Raw genomic sequence first — 23,951 nt, 5'->3', positions numbered from 1 at the left:
ATAAAAGCAGCTTCCGGGTGATCAGTCTGTTGTTTACTGATGGCTGCATGAAGTTCTTTCATAGCAAGCTTGGCATCAGCATCCGGGGGAATATAGGCTGCCGTTATAATGGTGGAAGTGAACTCCCGAGGTAGATAAAACGGTCTACATTTAACCATGAGAAACTCGAGGTTAGCTGAACAATGCTAACCTTGCTAGACGCGTATCAGTTCAACTTCAAGCGGCGCGCGAGTGAACGCGATCAGGAAGAGATGATTGCAATCACTGGCGCGCCGCGCGCTGCCGCTTGAGAAAGAATAAATATAAATTAATATCTTAAGGTATGTTGAGGATACATTACAACTTGCTGAAACGTATCATATGTTGTGTAATCGCTCCATCGGTGTTTCAACCGCGGAAAGACAATAAAACAGATGTAAACAATGTCGTGTAGAATCACGTTTACCTCAGAAGTCATTCAGTGTCCACAGCTGTGAGTTCACTAGACTAGAGAGATTAACTCTTTCACTGAATACATGCACTATATTAGCCTATATATTCATTATTTACTACTTAGCCTGTTAGTGATGTCTTGTTTATTTAATGTATGTTTAAATAAACCTGTCATGAAAATTACAGCCACTAAATGATTATATTTCAACAACAAATTGGAGAAAAAAATTATTATAATTAGATTTAGAAGTTAATGCAAAAACTGCCTAATGTGAAGCTTATGAGTGTTGTTGATTATTATACCTAAAAATAAATAGCAACTGAATTTAGGCTAATAGTTTGGGCTCTGTTGTTAATCTTTCATTGCAATATGTAAGTAAGGGCTCCCTATATAGTTTACAGCATTATCTTTAAGAAACTTTTAGTTCTAACTGAATTAATTTAAGGACAGACACATTTTTTTTTCTCATTTAACCACTGTTGAATAAAAATTAATAAAAAGCAACTGTGTAAAACTGCTGTACCGAATCCGTACCGAACCGTGACTTCAAAACCGAGGTATGTACCGAACCGTCAGTTTTGTGTACCGTTACACCCCTAATATATATATATATATATATATATATATATATATATATAATTTTTACATTTATTTATGTTTTTGAGAGAAAAATAAAAGGTAAATTATAGGCATTATATGGCTGCTGTCGCATCATCAGGTGGAGCTGCACATTGGTTGAGATTTCCCCCTTCTATATGTAAAGCGATTTGAGTACCCAAAAAAGCACTATATAAATATAACAAATTATTATTATTATTATTATTATTATTATTATTATTATGTACATTGACCAACACTTACAGGAAGTGATGGCGCGCTGAACGGGTGTCGGACATTGATCGTTTTTGAGGTAAGAATATTATATAAATACTGTTCGGTTTCTCGCACAAACCGATCGTTTCATGTCTTGGGACATCAATGTGTCGTCACGAGCTGCGGGGTTTAATATGGATTTGTCTGTGCAGGTTTTTTTTACTCTCATAGATGATGCTAGTAGTCATGTACCATTCACATGCATTATACGACTGACAGACTGCAAAAGTTGAGTTAAACATCTTCATTTGTGTTCTACTGAAGAAACAAACACACCTACATGTAAGCAGATAAACATCACATTTTCATTTTTGGGTGAACTATCCCTTTAAGTAGAAGCTGATTTTCAAAATTGTGATTGTCAAGCGTCTTTTGGGGCTGAAAAGCCTCTCACTCTAATTTCCAGGGCTGCATTTCCCAAAACTATCGTAAGCTTAAGTTGATCGTAGAACAATTGCCACCAATGGCCTCTACGATCAATTTAGGCTTACAATGGTTTTGGGAAATGCAGCCCAGGTCAAGGTGCAGTGCATTGTGGTAATTGATGCGACATGACGTCACTTCCAAAGGACCAATTAGCATGTCTGACCAATTTCATGGAATGTGAAAATGAATCTCATTGGCAGAATAAATACATTTAAATTAAACATTTAAATGAAACTGTGCATCAGCGCAATTCAATTGGTTTGGTAATAGCAAGGGAAAATCGAATGAAGTGATCTCCAAAAAAGAAGCACTTTTTGACTGTAAATAAAATTGTAAGGAGTAAAAAGTACTTTTTTCTTAAAAGTAAAAAGATTATTTTCTTAAAAAATGTAATTAAGAAAAAGTAAAAGTATTGATTTTTAATTGTACTTAAGTAAAGTAAAAATCCCCAAAAATAATACTCAGTAATCAAGTAAAATTACTCAAGTACTTTACGCCTCTGACGCTAATGCATTCACTTGAAGCTTAAAATAAACAATTATGAGGTCTTGGGCACTTGGATCACGTCCCTTTCCTGCATCAGCTCACTCGGTTTCCTCTCCACTATTTCTAGATGCACATTAGGCTCTGGCTCCGAACTAGCTCTAGCACTGCCTTGGTGGAAAAGGGGTATGAGATCTCCCGTGCCAGTTCAGTAGCGCAGAGTTTACTCTTTTTTTTTGAAGGCTCAGAGTAAAGTGCTCCCACACCTTGGATGACTTTGTTCAATTAGTTTTATCTTCCGCTTTTTTCTTTCTCGAGCTTACTCCACTGCCGCCTGTCTCCGCCATCTCGCTGAATGCTGCAGAGACGCTGTGCGGGAAGCATGTGACATAAAACAAGGCCAGCTTTTGGCTAAAGAGTTTCAAACATAAAGGAAACCTTGACAGTCACATGAGAGTTCACTCTGGAGAGAAGACTTACATCTGCCAACAGTGTGGAAAGAGTTTCAGTGAAAAAAGAAGCCTTGACAGTCACATGGGAGTTCACACTGGAGAGAAGCCTTACACCTGCACTGTGTGTGGGAATGGCTTCACACGGGAAGTAAACCTTAGGGGACACATGAATATTCACTCTAGAGAAAAGCCATCTACATGTGATCAATTTTGAAAGAGTTTGAGATGTAAATTGACCCTTAATTACCACATGAGAATTCACACTAAAGAGTAGCCATTCATAGTCTGCATTGTCTCTCCCCGGTTGCCTCACCGACACTAATCGACATCCTCAATAAACCCGTCTCCGGCTTGATGACTCTGATCTTTCAAATATTACTATCTAATAATTGCCTCATCTGCATGGCATCCTCAATAAACCTGTCTCCGGCGTGGTGACTCCGATCTTTCGAATATTCCTATCCAATAATTGCCTCAGTGGCACGGCATCCTCAATAAACCCGTCTCCAGCATGATGACTCCGACCTTTGAATATTGGAATTTAATAATTGTTTAATCAACACGCAATCCTCAATAATCCCGTCTCCGGCATGATGACTCTGATCTTTCGAATATTCCTATCTAATAATTGCCTCATCGGCACGGCATCCTCAATAAACCCGTCTCTGGCGTGATGACTCCGATCTTTCGAATATTCCTATTTAACCCCTAGGATTCTGAGCAGTTTTGGGGCTCTTTAGAAGTTTTTACATGTTCTGATATTTGTGTTTTTTTTAGTTGCTTATAAACACATTAATGGCAAAAGATTCATTACACTGTATTCAACACAGACTGGGCTACCATAATATTTGAGCAACATGTATGTATATGCTTGTATTTTTGAGAGAATGATGTTTGTGTGGTTTTTGAAAAAACAAAATTGTTTTAAAATTAAGGCATATACAAGACTTTTAACTAATGGGTGTATTTGCCTAGTTTTTGCTACAAACTGATGTGAGAATCGTTGAGCCTACACATTCACATAAAACAATACACTGATTTAATGGCAGTATGCGAGGAGGCGTGAACGATAATTATAATAATGAATAATAATGGTATCACACCTGAGAGACAAAAGACCTGCATAATGACCTACATAATGAATGAGCTTCAGGTGTGTGAGAGAGCAAAAAAAAATGCTCTTCTTATTTAGTTGAAATTGTACTTATCTAGTAAATGCATCTTGATTTAAGAATGTTTAAATATTTAGACTAGAAACAAGACAAAAATGACAAAAATTTACTATTTTTCTGTTTTTGAAAGTAGTCTCATGCTAAAAAAAAATGTATAATAAATTAAGATACAATTCACAATTCACTTAAATTCACTGCAATTCACTTTCTACAAAACAAAAAAATCACTTTCTACCAAACAAAAAAATTCACTTTCTACCAAACAAAACTCCAGAATCATTTCTTTAGAATGTAGTCAACAAAGGCCTATTATATTTTAAATTATCAAAAGATTTGACTACACTGAAAAAAATGCTCTTCTTATTTAGTTGAAAATTGTACTTATTTAGACTAGAAACAAGACACAAATGACTTAAGAAGAGCATTTTTTCTAAATTTTTTGTACTATTTCTTTTTTTGAGAAAACCAAGAAAATCAAAACTAATTTTATGATCAAAACCGAGCACATGGAGGTCAATAAAATTCATTCTCAAACGAAATCTTGCATTACAGTATTATCTGATTATTAATGAAATATGATCCCAGAACAGCGCCACCCTCAGGTGAGTGTATGTAGCGACAGATCATACTGGACGTGTCATTACTGAACACACCCGTTCTCTAAGGACATCGTGAATTACAGCACATTCTGAGGGTGGTGCAGTTCTGGGGATCATATTTCCATAATAACACATCAGAATATGTTCAATGAACGTTGCCCCTCACATCCGTTCTGTTGTTTCTGCGCCAAAGCTTGCGCTTAAAATCCCCTCAAGAGCACGTTTGCTCAGAGATATTAATAACGTTCAGATAATAAGACAATCATTCCATCATTAGCAGCTAAAACTACAGCTAAAATACTCAATAATGTGTTCACAACTCATCATGTGTCGGGTCGCAGCAGATCAATGCCTTTATAACTCGCATTGGAAATGTATGGAAGCACGTTTCCGCCACTAAATAAAAAAAATAAAAAGAGTAATTGCGACTTTATCTCAGAATTCAGACTTTTTTTCTCACAATTGCGAGTTATAAAGTCAGAATTCTGAGATAAAAAGTCGCAATTACTCTTTTAATTTTTTTTTATTTAGTGGCGGAAACAGGCTTCCATAAATTTCCAATCTGCAATAAATAAATAAAAATAGTTAGCACATACAGAAAAGTTCTTTCCGCAAAGTCAAAAAAAAAAAAAAAAACATACATTGCACCCACTGCTTTACTTTTTTAGTTTTCAAAAATATCTACATGTCAATGGTACTACTTACATCAGACTCCATTTCCCTTCCCAAAGCCAATGTCCAAAAATCAGCTCTTGTGAGGCATGTCGCTGCCCATGTCCAGGATGTATCTGAGCTGCAAAGGACAAAAGAAAGGACTTTGCCAATTAAATTGCTACATAATCTGTTTAGACAGGCAACATGTCCTGATAAAATGGACGTTTCAGCTGACGCAAATTATGGATGTTACAATAGAAGCTACTGTGGACAGTATGTTTTAGCATAACGATAGTAAAGACATGAACAACTACCAATGTGTCTTGTAGAGGAGTATGAGGCTTCTTCCAAGGTTGCGCTAAATACTCATTGGCATCCTCCACAATCATATGCTCATCCTCTTCCTCCATGGTCACATCTGCAGAGGTTATTATGGGAACAAAACAAAACCCTCTAAGCCACGCATAATGAACTGCAATGGAAAATCTATTGTTAGTTAGTGCAATTGCTTCATCCATACCCATGCCTGTTGCCCCTGTAACAGGCAGCAGCCGCCATTACAGATTTATAAAGAAATAAAAAAATATTTTCTAATGGTCGATAAAAAACTATTGCGAAATGATGGCGTTTTCATGAACTGATGTTATGCGACTAAAACTAATGTTTTCCTCTCGTGATAAGTCATTCCAAAAATTATGCTCGAAGGTTGTTAGGTTTATGTATATCCCAGCCACCGCACACCATTATTATTAATGGAAGGAGATGTGTGTGTGTGTGTGTGTGTGTGTGTTATCTAAGCATTGATGGCAAGGAAAGCACCTTATACTTGAGCGGCACATATGAGGTGTGTGTGTGTGTGTGCATTGGTTAAAGTGGGATTTGGCAGGTGGGGGAACCCTCAATTTTGTGTAGGTGCAACAGGGAAAAATGACTCACCGTGGGACATTTTGAGCATCATGGTATAGCAATACTTTTTGGGACAAGAGTGTCACTGGCACCAAGTATCACAATACTTATTTACTTTATATTTTAATGGTTTTATTTTGGTCCATCTACATCTACACTGATATGATGATGATACTAATAATATGGAACACAACCTTGTTTTTCACATTGTAAATTCGAACATAAAAAGGGGAAGTATAAAAATTCTTAACATTTAACACACCAAAATGGCTGAAGACACAACTACAATAGAAATAAATCACAGCCTAAATAGACCTATTGCAGTCTCAATGTCAAAATGCACAATCAAAATGTTTGCTGTAGGCCCTGAGGCAATAACAAACCCAAGGGCCCCATATTAGCTGATCTTGGTGCCACAACGTTTTCTACCACAGAATTTCATTTTTTTCACTAACTCGTCAAAGCACAGAGATAGACTGAGTATATAATGTCTGCATATTCAATTTTAATATTAAGTAGGCCTATAAATATTCCAAGCTGCAACACATTAACATCATAAATTAATTAACTCCAGATATGAGGTCAAAGCAAACATGTTTCCAGAAACAGCAACAACTTTTGAGTATAAAACTGCCTTAAGGATTTTTAAAACCGGTGATGTCTCAAATTCGAGCTATTTAGGGAGTTTGGGGGGCATGGTCCCCCAAGAACATTTTTATTTCTCTGATTTACATATGTGCATTTTAATGTGTTTGAATGCTAAAAAAAAAAATTATAAATAGCTTTTATCTTGTCACACCTGTTCTCTCCTCATTTCATCACTCTCTCATTTCCCTCACCCTTTATTTTTCTCTCAGTCGCCTTCTCTTGTCCTGTCTCTTCCCATCCTAAATCTGAGCTCTGACTGGTCTCTTCATTTTCGCCTCAGTGAAGAAAATAAACATAGGGTCAACTGATATTTAAGCCTATATTTTATTAATTCACTGAAGGCTACGAATGCTAGGTAAATACATTTAATAAATTAATTAGGGCTGGGTAAAAATATCGATTCATCAATGCATTGCAATTATTTGTTTCTCAATTCAATATCGATTCATCAAATCCTATGAATCGATTCAGCCCACCGGCCAGTGGCGGCGCTGTGGGTAACACTCTAGTGAGAGCGTTCAGTGCGGTTCAGCGTTGTACAAGACGCGCTTTACAAAAACGGCAAGATGGCAGACAGCAGCTGCGCTCTGTTCAAGCCTGCACCGGCAACGTTAAAAGCCGACATTTGGGCTCATTTTGGATTTCACTGTAAGCCGGGAACAAATGAAGAGGTGGATAAAACCAAAGTGGTCTGTAAGCATTGCCACACTGTTCTTAAATATTGTAACAACACAACTAACTTGTGCAACCACCTAGCTCGACACCATGCAGATTTAATGCAACAAAAACAATCCAGCGTGGCTAAGCCGGATGATTCTAAACAGACACAACTCGACAAAGCCTTTCACTGCAAATTTCCTTCAGGCTCCGTTCGTGCACAGAAGATAACAGCAGCCGTGGCCGTCTACATCTGTAAAGACTTACGGCCATATAGTGTTGTTGAAAACGTGGGCTTTAAATACATGGTCAACACACTTGAACCACGGTACGCCATACCTACGCGTAAACACATCACAGAAGTGACCATGCCAAAGCTTTACATGGAGGTTAAGACGGAGGTTTTGGAGTCCTTAATGTCGGCGGAAAAAGTGGCGCTTACCTGTGATGGCTGGACCTCCAGAGCAACCGACCCGTACGTAACCATCACATCTCATTTTATTTCAAATGATTGGGTCCTTGTGTCAAACACCCTGCAGACCAGAGCGCTCTTTGAAAGCCACACAGGGAACAATATTGCTAAATTGCTCACAGAGGCAATGAATGAATGGGGCTTGAATGACAAAGTGCCAGCAATTGTAACAGATAACGCAGCTAACATGCTACGAGCAGTTGGACTGACAGAGACATTGCTCATTGGCTGTTTTGCACATGTCCTAAACTTGGCATCACAGGCTGCTCTCAAGATACCTGCAGTATCAAGGCTTCTAGGCAGACTGAGGCGGATCTCCGCATTTTTCCACCGGAGCACCATAGCCAGCCACGAACTAAAAAAAAAACAGAAACTGCTGGACCTGCCACAGCACAAGTTAGTGACCGACGTACCAACGCGTTGGAATAGTGCATTTGACATTTTGGAAAGATTTTTAGAACAGCAAGCTGCTATCTCTGCTGCACTACTTGCCCCTGAGATAAGAAAACAAGAGAAAGAGCTGAGCTCCCTTACAGAGGCAGACATAACAGCAGCAGAGGCTGTTGCACTGGCTCTGAAGCCACTGAAGAAAGCCACCTTAGTCATATCTCAAGAAGGAACCCCAACTCTCTCTGTCATCGCCCCTCTGAGAGCAAGACTTCTGGAAGAGATGCATCCGACCCCGAGTGATCCTGTGATGGTGAAGGAGATGAAATCTGCTGTGCATCAGGATCTCCAGAAAAGGTATTTATTATCATTATGACACTTAATTCTAAGACAGTTGTTTTGTATTATACTAATTTAATTCACTAATTTTTATATTTTTTTGTAATAGAAATGTATTATATTTATTTTAAGGTACACAGGCTTAAAGGAACAACTCTACTTAGCTTCTGCCCTGGACCAACGCTTTAAGGCCCTGCCTTTTTTGACTGATGATGAGCGTGAGGAAGTCTTCGCCCAACTCACTGATAACACTAAGACACTGGCAACTGAAAAAAGCTCAGTAAGTACTGTATAGTGTGAATAAAAACATGATGTATTTTTATTATTAATGATACACTGCAATTATGAATTTAAACCTAAGTATATTGTTATATACACTATTTCAAAAAGGGTGATAACTATTTACAATACAATTCCTTTGCTTTCTCAACAGAGTGGACCAATAAATGCAGAGGCCAATGAAGCAGAACCAGCTGAGGACTCTGGACCCCCATCTAAGAAGAAAAGAGACTCTTGTGCATTGGCAGATCTCCTTGGGAAGTCATATACCCCAGAAGCAGACTCCATAAAAACAAGAGATGATGAAGTAGATGAGGTGATGAAGTACAAAGAGGTAAAACCAGTACCACTCAGCACAAATCCACTCAGCTGGTGGAAGGAACATGAGGTGGAATTCCCTCTTTTGTCATGCCAAGCTAAGCGATACCTCTGTATTCCTGGTAGTAGTGTACCAGCTGAGAGAGTCTTCTCAACAGCTGGTGGCATTGTCACAGCGCAGAGAAGTGCACTAACGCCTGAACATGTAGACCAGCTGCTTTTTTTGAACAAAAACCTGCATGTGCACTAGTTTGATAACAAATGCTTCAGAGTTCACATGTTATTGTACTAAAATGTTATGAGTTATATGATGGAAATGTCTAATGTATCCTACATATAGGCACAGTAAATAAGCCAAAGGTTCTCTGATCAGCTGTTCAGTGTTATTTGTGTTGACAAAATAGCCCTTTGTAATGTTATATCTATGGTTGCACTTTCTTTCATGAGTATGCACATTTTGTGCTTCTGTTTACATTTATATACTTTATAACTTGAATGTATAGGAAGAAAAATGTACTTTCTACTACTTACAGCTACATGCACTTTAGAGGTGTTAATAAAGCACCTGTTTGTTACAGTTGTGGTTTTTATTCAACACATGTACAATATTGTACGGTTTGTTCTGCTTAATAAACCATGACAGGAAACATGCTGGGGTCAATCTGTACTTAAACATTGGTAATACTGCACACATTATTTAAAAATATACTTAGGTACTTCATTACTTGTGTATTTACTTATTATTGAATCGATATCGAAGCTAATAAATCAATATCGAATCGAAGCCTCAAGAATCGAAATCGAATCGAATTGTCAAATTCCTAACAATACCCAGCCCTAAAATTAATTCACAATATGTACACACACATTCATTATTCTATGCCTAATCTGGTTCAAATTATTTTACAACATTTATTATATAGCTACACCTCGGAAATATACCGGTGAGCGGACTACGGCCATGATTACAGTTGTGTAGGTAGCCTATAGTTTACCTCAACACTTCACTTTACAGGGTCGGAGCGGAGCTCTTCAGTCTGGGTCAGCTAGTTTCGCCACAGAGCCTTTACTCTACACTTGATGTTGCGCTTGTTTTCAAACGGATAAAGCGACTGCCTGGCGCTCGTTATCAGTTCAATAGAGCGGCGAAAGCGCCGAACGAGTTTCTCAGCGCTGTGCGTGAGATGATCCAGCTGCTCTTGCGCTGCGACCGCTGGATCTATTTAGTTATTCATTTATAGTAATCACAACACTAGAATGTACATTTCCTAAAGAAAATGTGAGTGGTGCTTGCCGTGGCAAAATCCGCCACCCGGATGCTACTGGGATGCAAAAAAAGACAAGCAACATGTCTGTAGGATGTTCTGGGGCTGAGATATGGCTTATTAATGTGTTTGTACGGTTGCTAGGGTACTGTACATGGTTGCTAGGATGTGTCTATACAGTTCATGGGGTGATATTGTAAGACTATTGGCCAGTCTGAGTCAAAAGAGCCCACCCTCATGACTGTACAATGTTCTGGGGCTGAGATATGGCTTCTTTATGTTGCAATACGGTTGCTAGGGTGCTCTAAATGGTTGCTAGGGTGTGGCTATACAGTTTATGGGGTGATATTTAAAGACTATTGGCCAGTCTGAGACAAAAGAGCCCAACTCTGTATTTCTACAATGCTCTCGTGCTGAGATATGGCAATTTAATGTTGATATATGGTTGCTAGGGTGCTGTAACTGGTTGCTAGGGCGTGGCTAGAAATTTGAATGTTGCAGTTCCGGCCCACTTTAACCCCTGTGTGTGTGTGTTTCTCTCTCTTATCTGCTTCAAACTCTTGATAAATTGTGGCATTTGCTATTCTATTGTTTTTAGGAGTTTAATAAAGAACTCTGTCTCGTCTTCTGTCCAAACACACCATCATCTGTAAAGAATGATCCACTTTTACATACGCAGGTTATTGAGACGCATTGCCACATACAGAGATGAGCGAAATGTTTGAATGTGATGGTGGTTACTTAAAGTTTTTTTTAACCACTTCGTTATTTTGGCTTGGATTTTCGTTTGTTGGAAATATGAACTGAATTTAGAAATGCCCCAGACAACATTTATATGTGGGGCCCATGTGGGTATGAAATGGGCTGAAAAATGGGCTCAATATGGGATTGTCCGCGGGTTCCATAATGGCCCCATGTTAGTTGCCCACATAGATTTCATATAGGATGGCACTTGCGACTAAGTGGGACCCAAGTGGGCAACATACCGAAGACCCATCTCGTTCCCAGCTTTAACCCAGACAACATTTATATGTGGGGCCCATGTGGGTTTTAAATGGGCTGAAAAATGGGCTCAATATGGGATTTTTCCGCGGGTTCCATAATGGCCCCAGATTACTTGCCCACATAGATTTCATATAAGATGACACTTGCCACTAGTTGGGACCCAAATGGGCAACATACAGAAGACCCATCTCGGTCCCAGCTTTAGGTTTTATGTGGGTACTAAATGGTTTCTATATGGGCTGAAATACGGGCTGTAAGTGGATTTGTCCACGGGTTCCATGTTGGCCCCAGCAACTTGTTCATGTGGGTTTTAAGCAGGATTTCACAGGGTTTTAGGGAGGGCACAACTAGGGATCATACGCATGGGGCCCCATTAAGGATCATCTGTGTTCCATCTAAATGAGTAGCAACACCACACAAATACATTTTAAAGCATTAGAGCACACAGTGAGATTAAAAGTTTTTCAAATTTCAATTTTATTGAAACTACCAATCACATTATGCTATATTCTGACATTTCCGGAGACAATATTTAAGCTGTTTGAAGAGTATCTTTTTAAAGGTATGTACCTAATGTTTAAATAAATTAGGGGTGCTCCGATCGATTGGCAACCGATCTCGATCGGTCGATAATCGCTTTGGGATGATTGATCGGCGGTCTCCAAAAAAGCTGATCTCATGAACCGATCGCACGCTGACGACACATAAACCCGCACCTGCTGTGAGAGCGAGGGCATGATATGCAGCGACACCGTCTCATTCTCTTTCCAGCGCGGGTAAAATACTTATAATGCTGAAGGTGAGGTACAATTCATATTTCTATATTAAATAACTTACGCAGTCATTTGAAAACGTTCTGTGGGACGTAAATTCACAAACAGCGCGTGTGAATCACCGCGTGCGCGCGCTCTCTCTCCCTTTCAAAATGCTCAAATGGCTTCACATCAGCGCATCGCATGTGCTCTAAAATCGAGCTGCACAGTTGACACAGGATTTGCCACTTTGCACAATCGAGGCAGTGTCGCATCGTCACTAAAGTTTATCATTTGCATTTATTTTTAAGTCTTGCCAGTGTTCAAACTGCACTCGCGTGCACGGTCTGAAGAGACACACACACACACACACACAGACCATCTCACAAAAAGCTTGCGAGTACAAATTGCGCTGAAATGGTCAGATACACACAAATGTATGTACTAAATGACCGTCTTGACGAGTATGCACGTAAACCCCGTCGTGACTCGCGAGTGAACGTTTGTGCAGCTGCATGTAACTGTAACCGTGTTCACTCTTAAAGTGACAGCTGTCGAATAAACTGCTGCTGTCTCTGAGTTTCTCTTTGTCTTGTGTTATTTGATGAACCTTTATGACACTCGCTGCTCTTGAATGACTAACTTTTGCAACCTTAAGTGTAAGGATTAATCTAATTTAATTTATTCAGGGAAGACCAATATTAATTTACATTTGATTTTTTATTAAATGTCTTTAGTATTTCTTACCTCAATACTAATGTTAGACCTACCTGAAAAATTGTTTTTAAAAACAAAAATGCACTGCATGATCAAATATTTAGGTGAGATAATTATATACATTTATTATATACATTTATTTGGGAAAGATGGCCTACAGTAGCCTTAAGTTATCTCATTTTCTAAAATAAACACTTGGTGGTTCTTCAAGATCTTGACTCAGTTAATTTAGAGTTAGTTTCATTTCTACAAATGATGCAAACTCTGCAAGATTATAGATAAAAGATTGCCATTCCCCTGCCATTCTGTGATCGGCAGTGATCGGCAATCGGCAGATCATGATCTTGGTGATCGGTAATCGGTGATCGGCCCCAAAAATGCTGATCGGAGCATCTCTAAAATAAATGTAATAATTAAAGTTAATAGACATTTTGAACCTGTATTTAAACAGTCTTTACTCAAAGCTTTGGGCATTTGAACAGGAAATACAGTGAATTAGTGTTGTCAAAAGTACAGACCGCAATACCAAGTCGGTACTGAAATTTAATAAAATGAGACGCTTTGAGCGCTGTTGAGCAGAATCGTAAATAACTCTGATTGCCCATTGTGCTCACACGCTCATCAAATGTGATTGGCTACAATGACCAGCGCTTCAAAAACATAAATATAAATCAATTATGCTTTTCACGGAGAGCTTAAACAGATACACACGGGAGTGTTTGAATGCAGGTGCCTATCAACCTACCGGTCCGCTGGTTGATGCCTGCTTGTGCTTTCAAATGCTCCCGCTTTGAAAACACTTTCAAACACATCTTTCTGCTTTCAAACGCTCCCGTGCGTTGATCATTGTATCCAATCACAGACACATCCAATGAGTGTGTGAGCACAATGGCCAGTCAGAGGTGTTTACAATTACAGCTCAACAGCGTTCATAGCGGCATTTTTAACATTTCAGTACCGACTTGATATCGCAGTCGGTACTTTTGACAACACTAAAATACATACAGTGGGGACAATTATAAGCAGCAGCCACTATACATTTTTCAGTACTGCTTACACTGTAGACAGTCATTTGTGCATTCTAGACACCCTCAGTCCTCCTCCGTCTCTTGTCCCAGTGAACCATTTTGAGAGTTCCCACTCAGCTTCTTGCCGGTTGATCTTTGACATCACCAGTGCAGTCTTTTTGAGAGCCTCTGCAAAACAATTTGTTTTTTAGATATAGCTATACAATATAACATTAAAAATATCACTTTTTTTGCTTGGTTTAATCAGGGTAATATTAAAAATTGTGCTAAATCTGAATAAATTTTATTTTCTGCAGTCGATTTAAAATGTTTCATGTAAAAACTGTTTGAATTAGGGCTGTCAAGTAATTAAATTTTTTTATCTAATTAATCGCACATAAAATTTGCCTGAGAAGTTAGTCCCAAAATATAATTTAAAGTAATCAAATAGAAATATTTTTGGGTGAACTTTAATGTTTGTTTTTATTCATATGGAAATATGAAAATATACTCTAAATAATAAACTAAATGTCTAATGGAGTAAGTCATTGAGTCATTCATTCGATTCGCTCAAATGTGAACACAACACAGACCCGGGTGGGCAAGAAAAGTAATCTGCGCATACGTTTTATCAGATGATGATGTATTTAATTCAATAAAACACATGTAAGGGATGGTGTTGATGATTTACCTTGGATAAACCTTGGATTACCTTGGAGTCTGCAGTGTATTCGCACACAGCACCGGCAGGAACATCGCGCTCTGACACGGACAGTGTAAAAACGCCCAGAGACTGAAACATTTTTGCCCCATATCTTGCATTTTAGGCTCACTGTTTTCTTAGGCCTTTTATAGAATTGCATTCTATAGGGTTCATTACACAGTCAGTTGCCCTGCATCATATTTTTCATGACCTAAGTAGGGACGGGGCAAGTGCGCTAAATGCGTTAATAATTTTAACGCGTTATTTGTTACCGTAAGTAATTAATCAAAATGTATGCGTTAAATCGACACCCTAGTTTGAATGAATGATTTAATGACTCACTAAAATACATGTTTCATTACTTTTTTTTAACAAATCTCTTGTCGCCACCTACGGGTGTAACAATGTGACAATTTTTATTTTAAGTGTCAAGTTCCTTTCAAAAGGTGATTTACTTGCTACTGTAGACAGTGTTTATATCTAAACCATAAACTTTTATCTCAGTACTTCTGTGATCATTTGAATAATTGTAACACAGAAATAACAATAGTGTGGTTAAAAAGACCTGGATATTAAGTTGGCATTTTAAAACAAAAAAGGATGGTTAGTATGCAGACCTGCAAACTCCTCAGAGTAAAAAAGGTGACAGTGGGGGGTGGGGGGTGGTGGGTGCGTGAATAATTTTTTTTGTGTGATTTTAATATGCAAATTACACATTTCTGAGCGTGACTTAAAGAGAATGACATTTAATATTTTAAAAATAATTTTATTTACAACAAAGAAACGCCTGCAACTCAGGGAAGTGTTGTGACGCATGACACAAATAAAAAATAAAAGACTGACAGTAGGGGTGTAACGGTACACAAAACTGACGGTTCAGTACCTTGGTTTAGAAATCACGGTTCGGTACGAGTTCGGTACAGCAGTTTTACAAAATTGCTTTTTATTTATTTTTATATTTAACAGTGGTTTACTGAAGAAGAAAAAGTGTCTGTCCTTGAATGAATGCAATTATATCTAAAAGTTTATTGAAGACATTTCTGTAAATTATATAGGGAGCCCTTACTTGCACAATAATATTAAAGTTGAACAACAGAGCCCAAACTATTAGCCTAAATTCATTTGCTATTTATTTTTAGGTATAATAATCAACACTCAAATAACACATTGTATGCAAACATGCAAACTTCACATAAGGCAGTTTTTGCATTAACTTCTAAATCTAACTATAAAATTGTTTTTTATCCAATTCATTGTTGAAATATAATAATTTATACACAGTGTCTGTCATTTTCATGACAGGTTTATTTAACATGCTTGAAATAATCAAGATATCATTAACAGGTTAAGTAGAATATAATGAATATATAGGCTAATATAGTGTATAGTATATATTTATTGAAAGAGTTGATTTCTCTAGTGAATTAAATTCTGTGGACACTGAATGACTGCCTGAGGTAAATGTGATGCTAACGTTATATGACAAGATGGGCATTCATGTTTATTGGTCAGTGATCAGTCACACCACATAGAGCGTCAAAATGGCATTTATCGTTTGAATTTCGTGGTAAAATGGACTGAATACTTAATATGTTCGTGTGGGAACTCGGATTGAAGTGTGTTCTGCGCTTAAAACAAGCCGACTGTGAACTGTTAAAGATTGCATTCGGAAACAGTTCGGTAACGTTACACGCTTGTGACATAAACGCACACATCAACCTGATCACTTTATTTACTTTATTTCTACTGGCAGTGACAACGCAGATATGAATGTTAGCTGTACAACGAATCGTTGTCATTTCGGAAAAAATGTTTGAAGCGAGATCACAATTATTTAACAATTAATCAGTAGCTCTATTTTCTGATAATATATGTGGCTCTGTACATTTCTGATATGTAGAACTATTACACTTATTTCAAAATCCTAACTACACATTGTATTATGTTAATTGTGTAAAATCTAATTAAGTAAGTACATTTAAAGGAACACTCCACCGTTTTTAGAAATAGGGCTTAGGTATTTCCTACATTTAGATATGTGGGCAAATGCATTTTTGTCTCAGTGCATGCATTGTTTTAGTTTGGCAGGGTCGCCGCTGGCTTAGCTTAGCATAATGAATGGAATCCTATGTTGCCAGGTAGCATGTCCTGAGTAAACGTGATAAAAAAAAACCCCAACCTAATTACTTCTTGTGGCCTGCATATTCACAACGAGTACAAAGAGCGATGCAGATTAAGACTAGGCGATTTCCTAGGCAGATATTGACTTTGGACTATATTATGGGGAAGCACAGGTGAAGCACTGCTACTTGGGCGCAGAGATATCACACAACACATGAAATACCCAAACTTCCGTCAACATACCGGCGTGAATAGTAGGTGGCTATTTTTCATACAGTACATGAATGGCGATGAACATGGCTGATTTTGTTAGAGACGAATAGGGTTACTTAGAAAGTCAAGATCCAGAACCATAGCTTGAGTTTTCAGAAGAGGAGCTACGCCTGCGTGCTTTGGAAATAGAATGACAAGAGGAGGAGGTTGCGATCGCTCAACAGCCGGAGGACATGAGGAGGATTTTTCCGGTGTGATAAAGTGAACTGGAAAAAACTGCATCGCTATTTGTACTCGTTGTGTATACGCAGGCCACAAGAAGTAATTAGGTGGGTTTTTTTTTTTTGATCACTTTTACTCGGGACATGCTACCTGGCAACATAGGATTCCATTCATTATGCTAAGCTAAGCTAGCAGCGACCCTGCCAAACTAAAACAATGCATGCACTGAGACAAAAATGCATTTGCCCACATATCTAAATGTAGGAAAGATGTTGAATAAGCCCTATTTCTAAAAACGGTGGAGTGTTCCTTTAATTAAATTAAGTAAAATCAAAACACCTCACATATCACAAAAGGTTAATGAATCCATTCCATACCAGAAGTGATAGTGCAGCAGTGCTCCATGCAGTGTAGCAGGAGAAGAACAATCCTCCACCAAATCCTCCATAAATCCCAGCACATAGAGACTCTTTCACCTAGATATTATCATATAGAGACTGTGTCTGTTCCCCGAATTAGTAAATACAAAAAAACATTAAAACCATTCAACAGTAAAAATTTAATTGATGTCCAACAAATAAACAAAAGATATAATACAGATGAAAAATGTATTAAGCTTGGGTTGCTGAATATTAGATCCCTTTCCCCAAAAGCGCTTATTGTTAATGATATTATTACAGATAATAATCTAGATGTACTCTGTTTGACAGAAACCTGGCTAAAACCTGACGACTACATTACTTTAAATGAGTCCACCCCCTAAGATTATTGTTATAAACATGAGCCGCGTCTGAAAGGTAAAGGGGGAGGGGTTGCTGTAATTTATAATAATATCTTCAGTATTACTCAGAAGTCTAGTTTCAAATATAATTCCTTCGAAGTTTTGGTGCTTTATGTAACGCTATGTAGTGTACATGATAAAACCCGTTTAACATTTGTGTTAGCTACTGTATACAGGCCACCGGGGCATAATACAGACTTTATCAAAGAATTTGCTGATTTTCTATCAGAGTTAGTACTGGCCGTAGATAAAGTACTAATTGTTGGTGATTTTAATATCCATGTAGACAACGGAAAAGACGTATTGGGATTAGCATTTAAAGACACACTAAACTCTATTGGAGTTAGGCAACACGTGTCAGGAGCCACTCATCGCCATAATCATACTTTAGACCTAATATTGTCACATGGAATAAATGTTGATACCGTTGAAATTCTGCAGCAGAGCGATGACATCTCAGATCATTACTTAGTATCATGTATACTTAATTTAGCTAAGGTTGCAAAGCCGCCCCCTCGCTTCAAAAATGGCAGGACAATCACTGCCGCTACTAAAGATTGCTTTTTAAATAATCTTCCTCATCAGTATCATCTGCTCAGCATCCCAGATAGTATAGAAGAACTCGATGTTGCAACAGAAACTATTGACTCTCTCTTTTCCAGTACTTTAGACACAGTTGCTCCTCTGCGCTTAAAGAAGATTAAAGAAGATAGTCCAACGCCGTGGTACAACGAGCACACCCGGGCCCTTAAAACAGCAGCCAGAAAAATGGAGCGCAGCTGGAAGAAAACAAAATTAGAGGTATTTCGTAATTCGTGGAAAGAGCACATGATCACATACAGAAAGGCCGTAAAAACTGCTAGATCTGCTTATTTCTCAACTCTCTTGGAAGAAAACAAACACAACCCAAGGTATTTATTCGATACAGTAGTTAAATTAACCAAAAATAAAGCTTCAACTTCTGATGATTGTAAACAGCACAGCAGTAATGACTTTATGAACTTCTTCACATATAAGATTGATAATATTAGGAAAAAAAATTTAACCATGCAGCCGTCTACTACAGTATCACATCAGACAGAGCATTGTAGTGTCACTGAGGAAAAATTACACTCATTCACTGCTATAGGAGAAGAAGAATTGGCTAAACTCGTTAAATCATCAAAATCGACAACATGTATGCTCGACCCTATACCGACTAGGCTATTAAAAGAGATGCTACCAGAGGTCATAGATCCTCTTCTTAATATAATTAATTCATCTTTGTCATTAGGATATGTACCGAAAACTTTTAAGTTGGCTATTATTAAACCACTTATTAAAAAAACACAACTTGATCCTACAGAATTAGTCAATTATAGACCAATCTCAAATCTACCCTTCCTGTCAAAAATACTTGAAAAGGCAGTGTCTTCACAATTATGTTCCTTTTTAGAAAGAAATGGTATCTGTGAGGATTTCCAGTCAGGATTTAGACCGTATCATAGCACTGAGACTGCTCTCATCAGAGTTACAAATGATTTACTCTTATAATCCGATCGTGGCTGTATCTCTCTATTAGTGTTACTCGATCTTAGCGCTGCATTTGATACTATCGACCATAACATTCTTTTGAATAGACTCGAAAATAATGTAGGTATTAGTGGAACTGCTTTATCATGGTTTAAATCATACCTATGCGACCGTTATCAGTTTGTAGTAGTAAATGAAGATATGTCACACCGATCGCAAGTTCAGTATGGAGTACCACAAGGCTCGGTGCTAGGACCGCTACTCTTCACCCTGTACATGCTACCACTGGGAGATATCATTAGGAAGCATGGCGTTAGTTTTCATTGTTATGCTGACGATACTCAGCTCTATATTTCTTCACGCCCTGAAGAAACTTACCAATTCACAAGATTAACGGAATGCATAGCTGATATAAAACATTGGATGACTGGTAATTTCCTGCAACTCAATTCAGAAAAAACTGAATTTTTAATTATTGGACAAAAAAGCTCCACAAGTAGTAACCTAGAATACTGTCTAACACTTGATGGCTGTTCTGTCAAGTCCTCGTCGTCAGTGAGGAACCTGGGTGTGCTCTTTGATACCAATCTTTCGTTTGAAAGCCACGTTTCTAGCATCTGTAAAACTGCTTTCTACCATCTTAAAAATATATCTAAATTACGGCACATGCTCTCAATGCAAAATGCTGAACAGTTAGTTCATGCGTTCATGACCTCAAGGTTAGATTATTGTAATGCTCTACTGGGTGGTTGCCCTGCTCGCTTAATAAATAAACTCCAGCTGGTCCAAAACGCAGCAGCTCGAGTTCTTACTAGAACCAGGAAGTATGACCATATTAGCCCAGTTCTGTCAACACTGCACTGGCTGCCTATTAAACATCGCATAAATTTTAAAATCTTACTTATTACTTACAAAGCACTAAATGGTTTAGCTCCCCAATACTTGAGCGAGCTCTTAACATATTATACTCCATCACGTCTACTGCGGTCTCAAAATTCTGGCCAGTTGATCATACCGAGAATATCCAAATCAACTGCAGGCGGTCGATCCTTTTCCTATTTAGCTCCAAAACTCTGGAACAGTCTTCCTAACATTGTTCGGGAAGCAGACACACTCTGTCAGTTTAAATCTAGACTAAAAACACATCTCTTTACTGTGGCATACACATAAAACACTTTTTCAATGAAATGATTGTTAGGCTGCATTAACTAGGTCAGCCAGAACCGGGAACACTTCCCATAACACCTGATGTACTCGTTACATCATCAGAAGAATGGCATCTACGCTAATGATAGTCTCTCTGTTCTATCCCGAGGTTTACTGCAGTCAGCCGGATCCGGGCCGTATCCAGTTCAGATGGTGGACCTGCGCCCAGAGAAGACCAACACAGGACACCGAAGTGTCTGCAGAGACCGTGATTAGACTCCCCCTGCAACTGCCTCATCGACACGGCATCTCAATAAACCCATCTCCGGCGTGTTGACTCAGATTGTTCGAATATTACAATTAAATAATACTTAAATCGATATGTCATCCTCAATAAACCCGTCTCCAGCGTGTTGCCTCCGATCATTCGAATATTGCACTTTAATAATTATTTAATCAACATCATCCTCAATAAACCCGTCTCCAGCGTGTTGCCTCCGATCATTCGAATATTGCACTTTAATAATTATTTAATCAACATCATCCTCAATAAACCCGTCTCCAGCATGTTGCCCCCGGTCCCTCGAATATTCTGATCTATTATGACCTCTGAGCTGTAAAGCTGCCAAAATAATAATAATAATACGCTGTTTGTTAATTGGCCAGAGGAGAACTGGCACCCGACTGAGCCTGGTTTCTCCCAAGGTTTATTTTTCTCCATTAGGTCACCTAATGGGGTTTTGGTTTCCTTGCCACTGTTGCCTCTGGCTTGGCATGCTCAGTTGGGGACACTCAATTTTTCAACTAAACATTGAAATAAATCTAATTAATGAACTAAATTAACCATTTAAACTAAATTACTGATCGAATTATTGATCTAAAGCCCACACTGTCACTGTATGATAATTGAAATGAACTGATGACATCAGCGTTTTTTTTTTTCAGAATGGCTATACAGCTGAATAAAATTATGCTGCATTATTTTCCTGTTTAACATTGTAAAGCTGCTTTGAAACAATCTACATTGTTAAAAGCGCTATATAAATAAAGTTGACTTGACTTGACTTGACAAATCGCCATTAATCAGCTGAATCCTCGGTCAATCTGGGGTGGGGTCGGCTGACAAGTCCTTAAAAAAAATGTATTGAAAAATACAACAAAATGTATTGAAATTCTAACAACATTTGCCATTATAAAACATTCAGACAACATGAACAAATGGTGAACTTTGAGACTTAGTTTGTATACAATTAAAATGTTAAACATATTTATATTCATATATAAAAAAAATGAAATACCCAAATTACATTGGATTCACAACAACGGTCTCTTTTCCTAGATGTATCATAACAAGGTAAACAAAATTGTAGCTTTAAAAAAGCCAAATGGCACACAGATATCAAACAATCTAATAAATTTACCTGCAGCCGCATTTTTCCTGTCATGACATCTCTCAGAGTCATGAGGGTCTTTCCCTTGATGTTCTCCAGTGAATTAAATAAAGGACTGATGATGGTGACAAGTTCTTCTTTCTTTATGTCACTTCAGAGGAAGAAAAGACAAAAGTTACTCAGATTTATTATCACTAGTGGAGGAAAAGGAAATGTCTTACAAATGTAATTTTGATGATGAAAATAACTTTTAACTACATTAATCCCAATGTAAGGTTTAGAAACGTCTCGGTTACGTATGTAACCCTCGTTCCCTGAAGGAGGGAACGGAGACGTACGTCGGAACTAACCGACGAATTGGGATCTGATCTCAGAGACCAATCTACTTCGAGTGTATTAAAAACGAGCCAATGGAGATTGGCATGCGATCCACGCATTCCACGCACCGCCCTGCAGCGCGGGTATAAATAAGGAAGTGGAATGCTTGATCATTGCTTTTTTCTGTTGAGGAGCCGAACTAGTGACTCGGCCCCCTAGCGGAAGCACAGCACCTGGCGACGGGACGTACGTCTCCGTTCCCTCCTTCAGGGAACGAGGGTTACATACGTAACCGAGACGTTCCCTTTCAGTCGGTCACGTTCGACGTACGTCGGAACTGACCGACGAATTGGGATCCCTACCAAAACGCCAGGGCGCTGGCCCTTCCAGCGCCCTGCTTGAGCGCACTGGACCGTCTTAGATGGTACGGAAGTCAGGGCTCCAAGCAGGGAGGTCAGTCACTGCTGTTTCTGCAAGACCCACTCAGTGTGACTATTGGATAACGCTGGGAAAGCGTGCCCGTCTCGGGAGATGGTACGCTGCGGAGCCACGTCCTTCAGTAGAAGGCTAGGTGGCAGAATACACATAAGGACTAACCTGGCAGGGTAGTGCAACATATGGCAGTCTCTGGGGTGGTTCCAGCCTGGTCCCAGGGGGGAAAGAACACGCCCAGAGACGACAGAGCGGGCTCTGTCAAGGGAAAGACACGGGGCTAGCCGAGTAGGGTAGCTGGTACCGTGGAAGAATACACATATGGGGTAGCCGTGAGGGGACCGCTACATATGGAACCCAGCCTACACACACGTTTCACAAGCATACGGGTGCAGGCCTGGCGCCAGACGGCCGCAACGTCTGGCACCGCAGGGGTGACGGAGGAGCTCGACAGGGTTAGCCGTTTCCGGGGAACACAACTGGAGAAAATAAACACACGTATCCGGCCCAGAGGGCGGGAGTGGCGTTGCAAGCCGACACTAGAACGGGCACTTAGCGCTACTGGCCACTGGGGGCGAGGATGCGGGAAGATACCGGCTCTACACGGAGGCTATAGAATCTAGCGAACGTGTTAGGTGTCGCCCAGCCCGCAGCTCTACATATATCTGTCAGCGAGGCGCCTTGAGCCAGCGCCCAGGAAAAAGCAACACTCCTTGTTGAGTGTGCTCGCAACCCGAACGGGCAAGGCACGTCTTGGGACTGGTAAGCCAAGACTATAGCATCCACTATCCAGTGGGCCAACCTCTGCTTGGAGACAGCCTTTCCCTTCTGCTGGCCTCCGTAACAGACGAAGAGTTGCTCTGAGGTCCGAAAGCTTTGAGTCCGGTCGACGTAAGCGCGGAGAGCGCGGACGGGACATAACAAAGCCTGGGCTGGGTCTGCCTCCTCCGAAGGCAGCGCTTGCAGGTTCACTACCTGGTCCCGGAAGGGAGTGGTAGGAACCTTGGACACGTATCCAGGCCGGGGTCTCAGGACAACGTGAGAGTTGGCCGGCCCGAATTCTAGGCACGATTCGTTGACCGAAAGTGCATGCAGGTCCCCTACCCTCTTGATGGAGGCCAATGCCGTCAGAAGCACTGTCTTCATTGACAGGATTTTAAGCTCCACAGACTGCAAAGGTTCAAAGGGAGGGCTCTGAAGTGCTCTTAGCACTAGAGCTAAGTCCCAAGAGGGTAACGAGTTTGGACGAGGAGGGTTTAGCCTCCTCG

The 23,951-nt window shown here is 39.4% G+C and overlaps 2 protein-coding genes across 3 annotated transcripts in view; both read left to right on the top strand.

Annotated features, from left to right (window-relative positions):
* LOC307135464 (uncharacterized protein) overlaps positions 1-23,951 on the top strand; it is a 59,051-nt gene that overhangs the window by 5,823 nt on the left and 29,277 nt on the right. Inside the window, exon 2 of one of the 2 annotated variants that reach the window (XR_013817692.1) lies at positions 20,712-21,168. The exons of the other annotated variant lie outside the window; for it this stretch is intronic. The gene's annotated coding sequence lies outside the window, so the exon portion shown is untranslated. Of the gene's footprint in view, positions 1-20,711; positions 21,169-23,951 lie in introns of those variants that run through there. 2 annotated transcript variants of the gene reach the window in all.
* Positions 6,706-9,739, top strand: LOC307134298 (E3 SUMO-protein ligase ZBED1-like). The gene is made up of 3 exons (XM_079829922.1): positions 6,706-8,519; positions 8,634-8,781; positions 8,935-9,739. Exons 1-3 carry the CDS (start codon positions 7,213-7,215, stop codon positions 9,346-9,348), a joined length of 1,869 nt encoding a protein of 622 aa, XP_079686048.1. The 5' UTR covers positions 6,706-7,212; the 3' UTR covers positions 9,349-9,739.

The sequence above is a fragment of the Gobio gobio genome (assembly GCF_949357685.1).
Source record: "Gobio gobio genome assembly, chromosome: 1".
NCBI lineage: Eukaryota > Metazoa > Chordata > Actinopteri > Cypriniformes > Gobionidae > Gobio > Gobio gobio.
This window is presented reverse-complemented; position numbering and strand designations above follow the sequence as displayed.

Excerpts from the sequence above, each read along its gene's own strand:
- LOC307134298 (XM_079829922.1), top strand. The coding sequence starts at position 7,213 with ATGGCAGACAGCAGCTGCGCTCTGTTCAAGCCTGCACCGGCAACGTTA. Across the intron at positions 8,520-8,633 it reads CATCAGGATCTCCAGAAAAG|GTACACAGGCTTAAAGGAAC; the intron begins GTATTTATTATC and ends ATTTATTTTAAG. Across the intron at positions 8,782-8,934 it reads TGGCAACTGAAAAAAGCTCA|AGTGGACCAATAAATGCAGA; the intron begins GTAAGTACTGTA and ends CTTTCTCAACAG.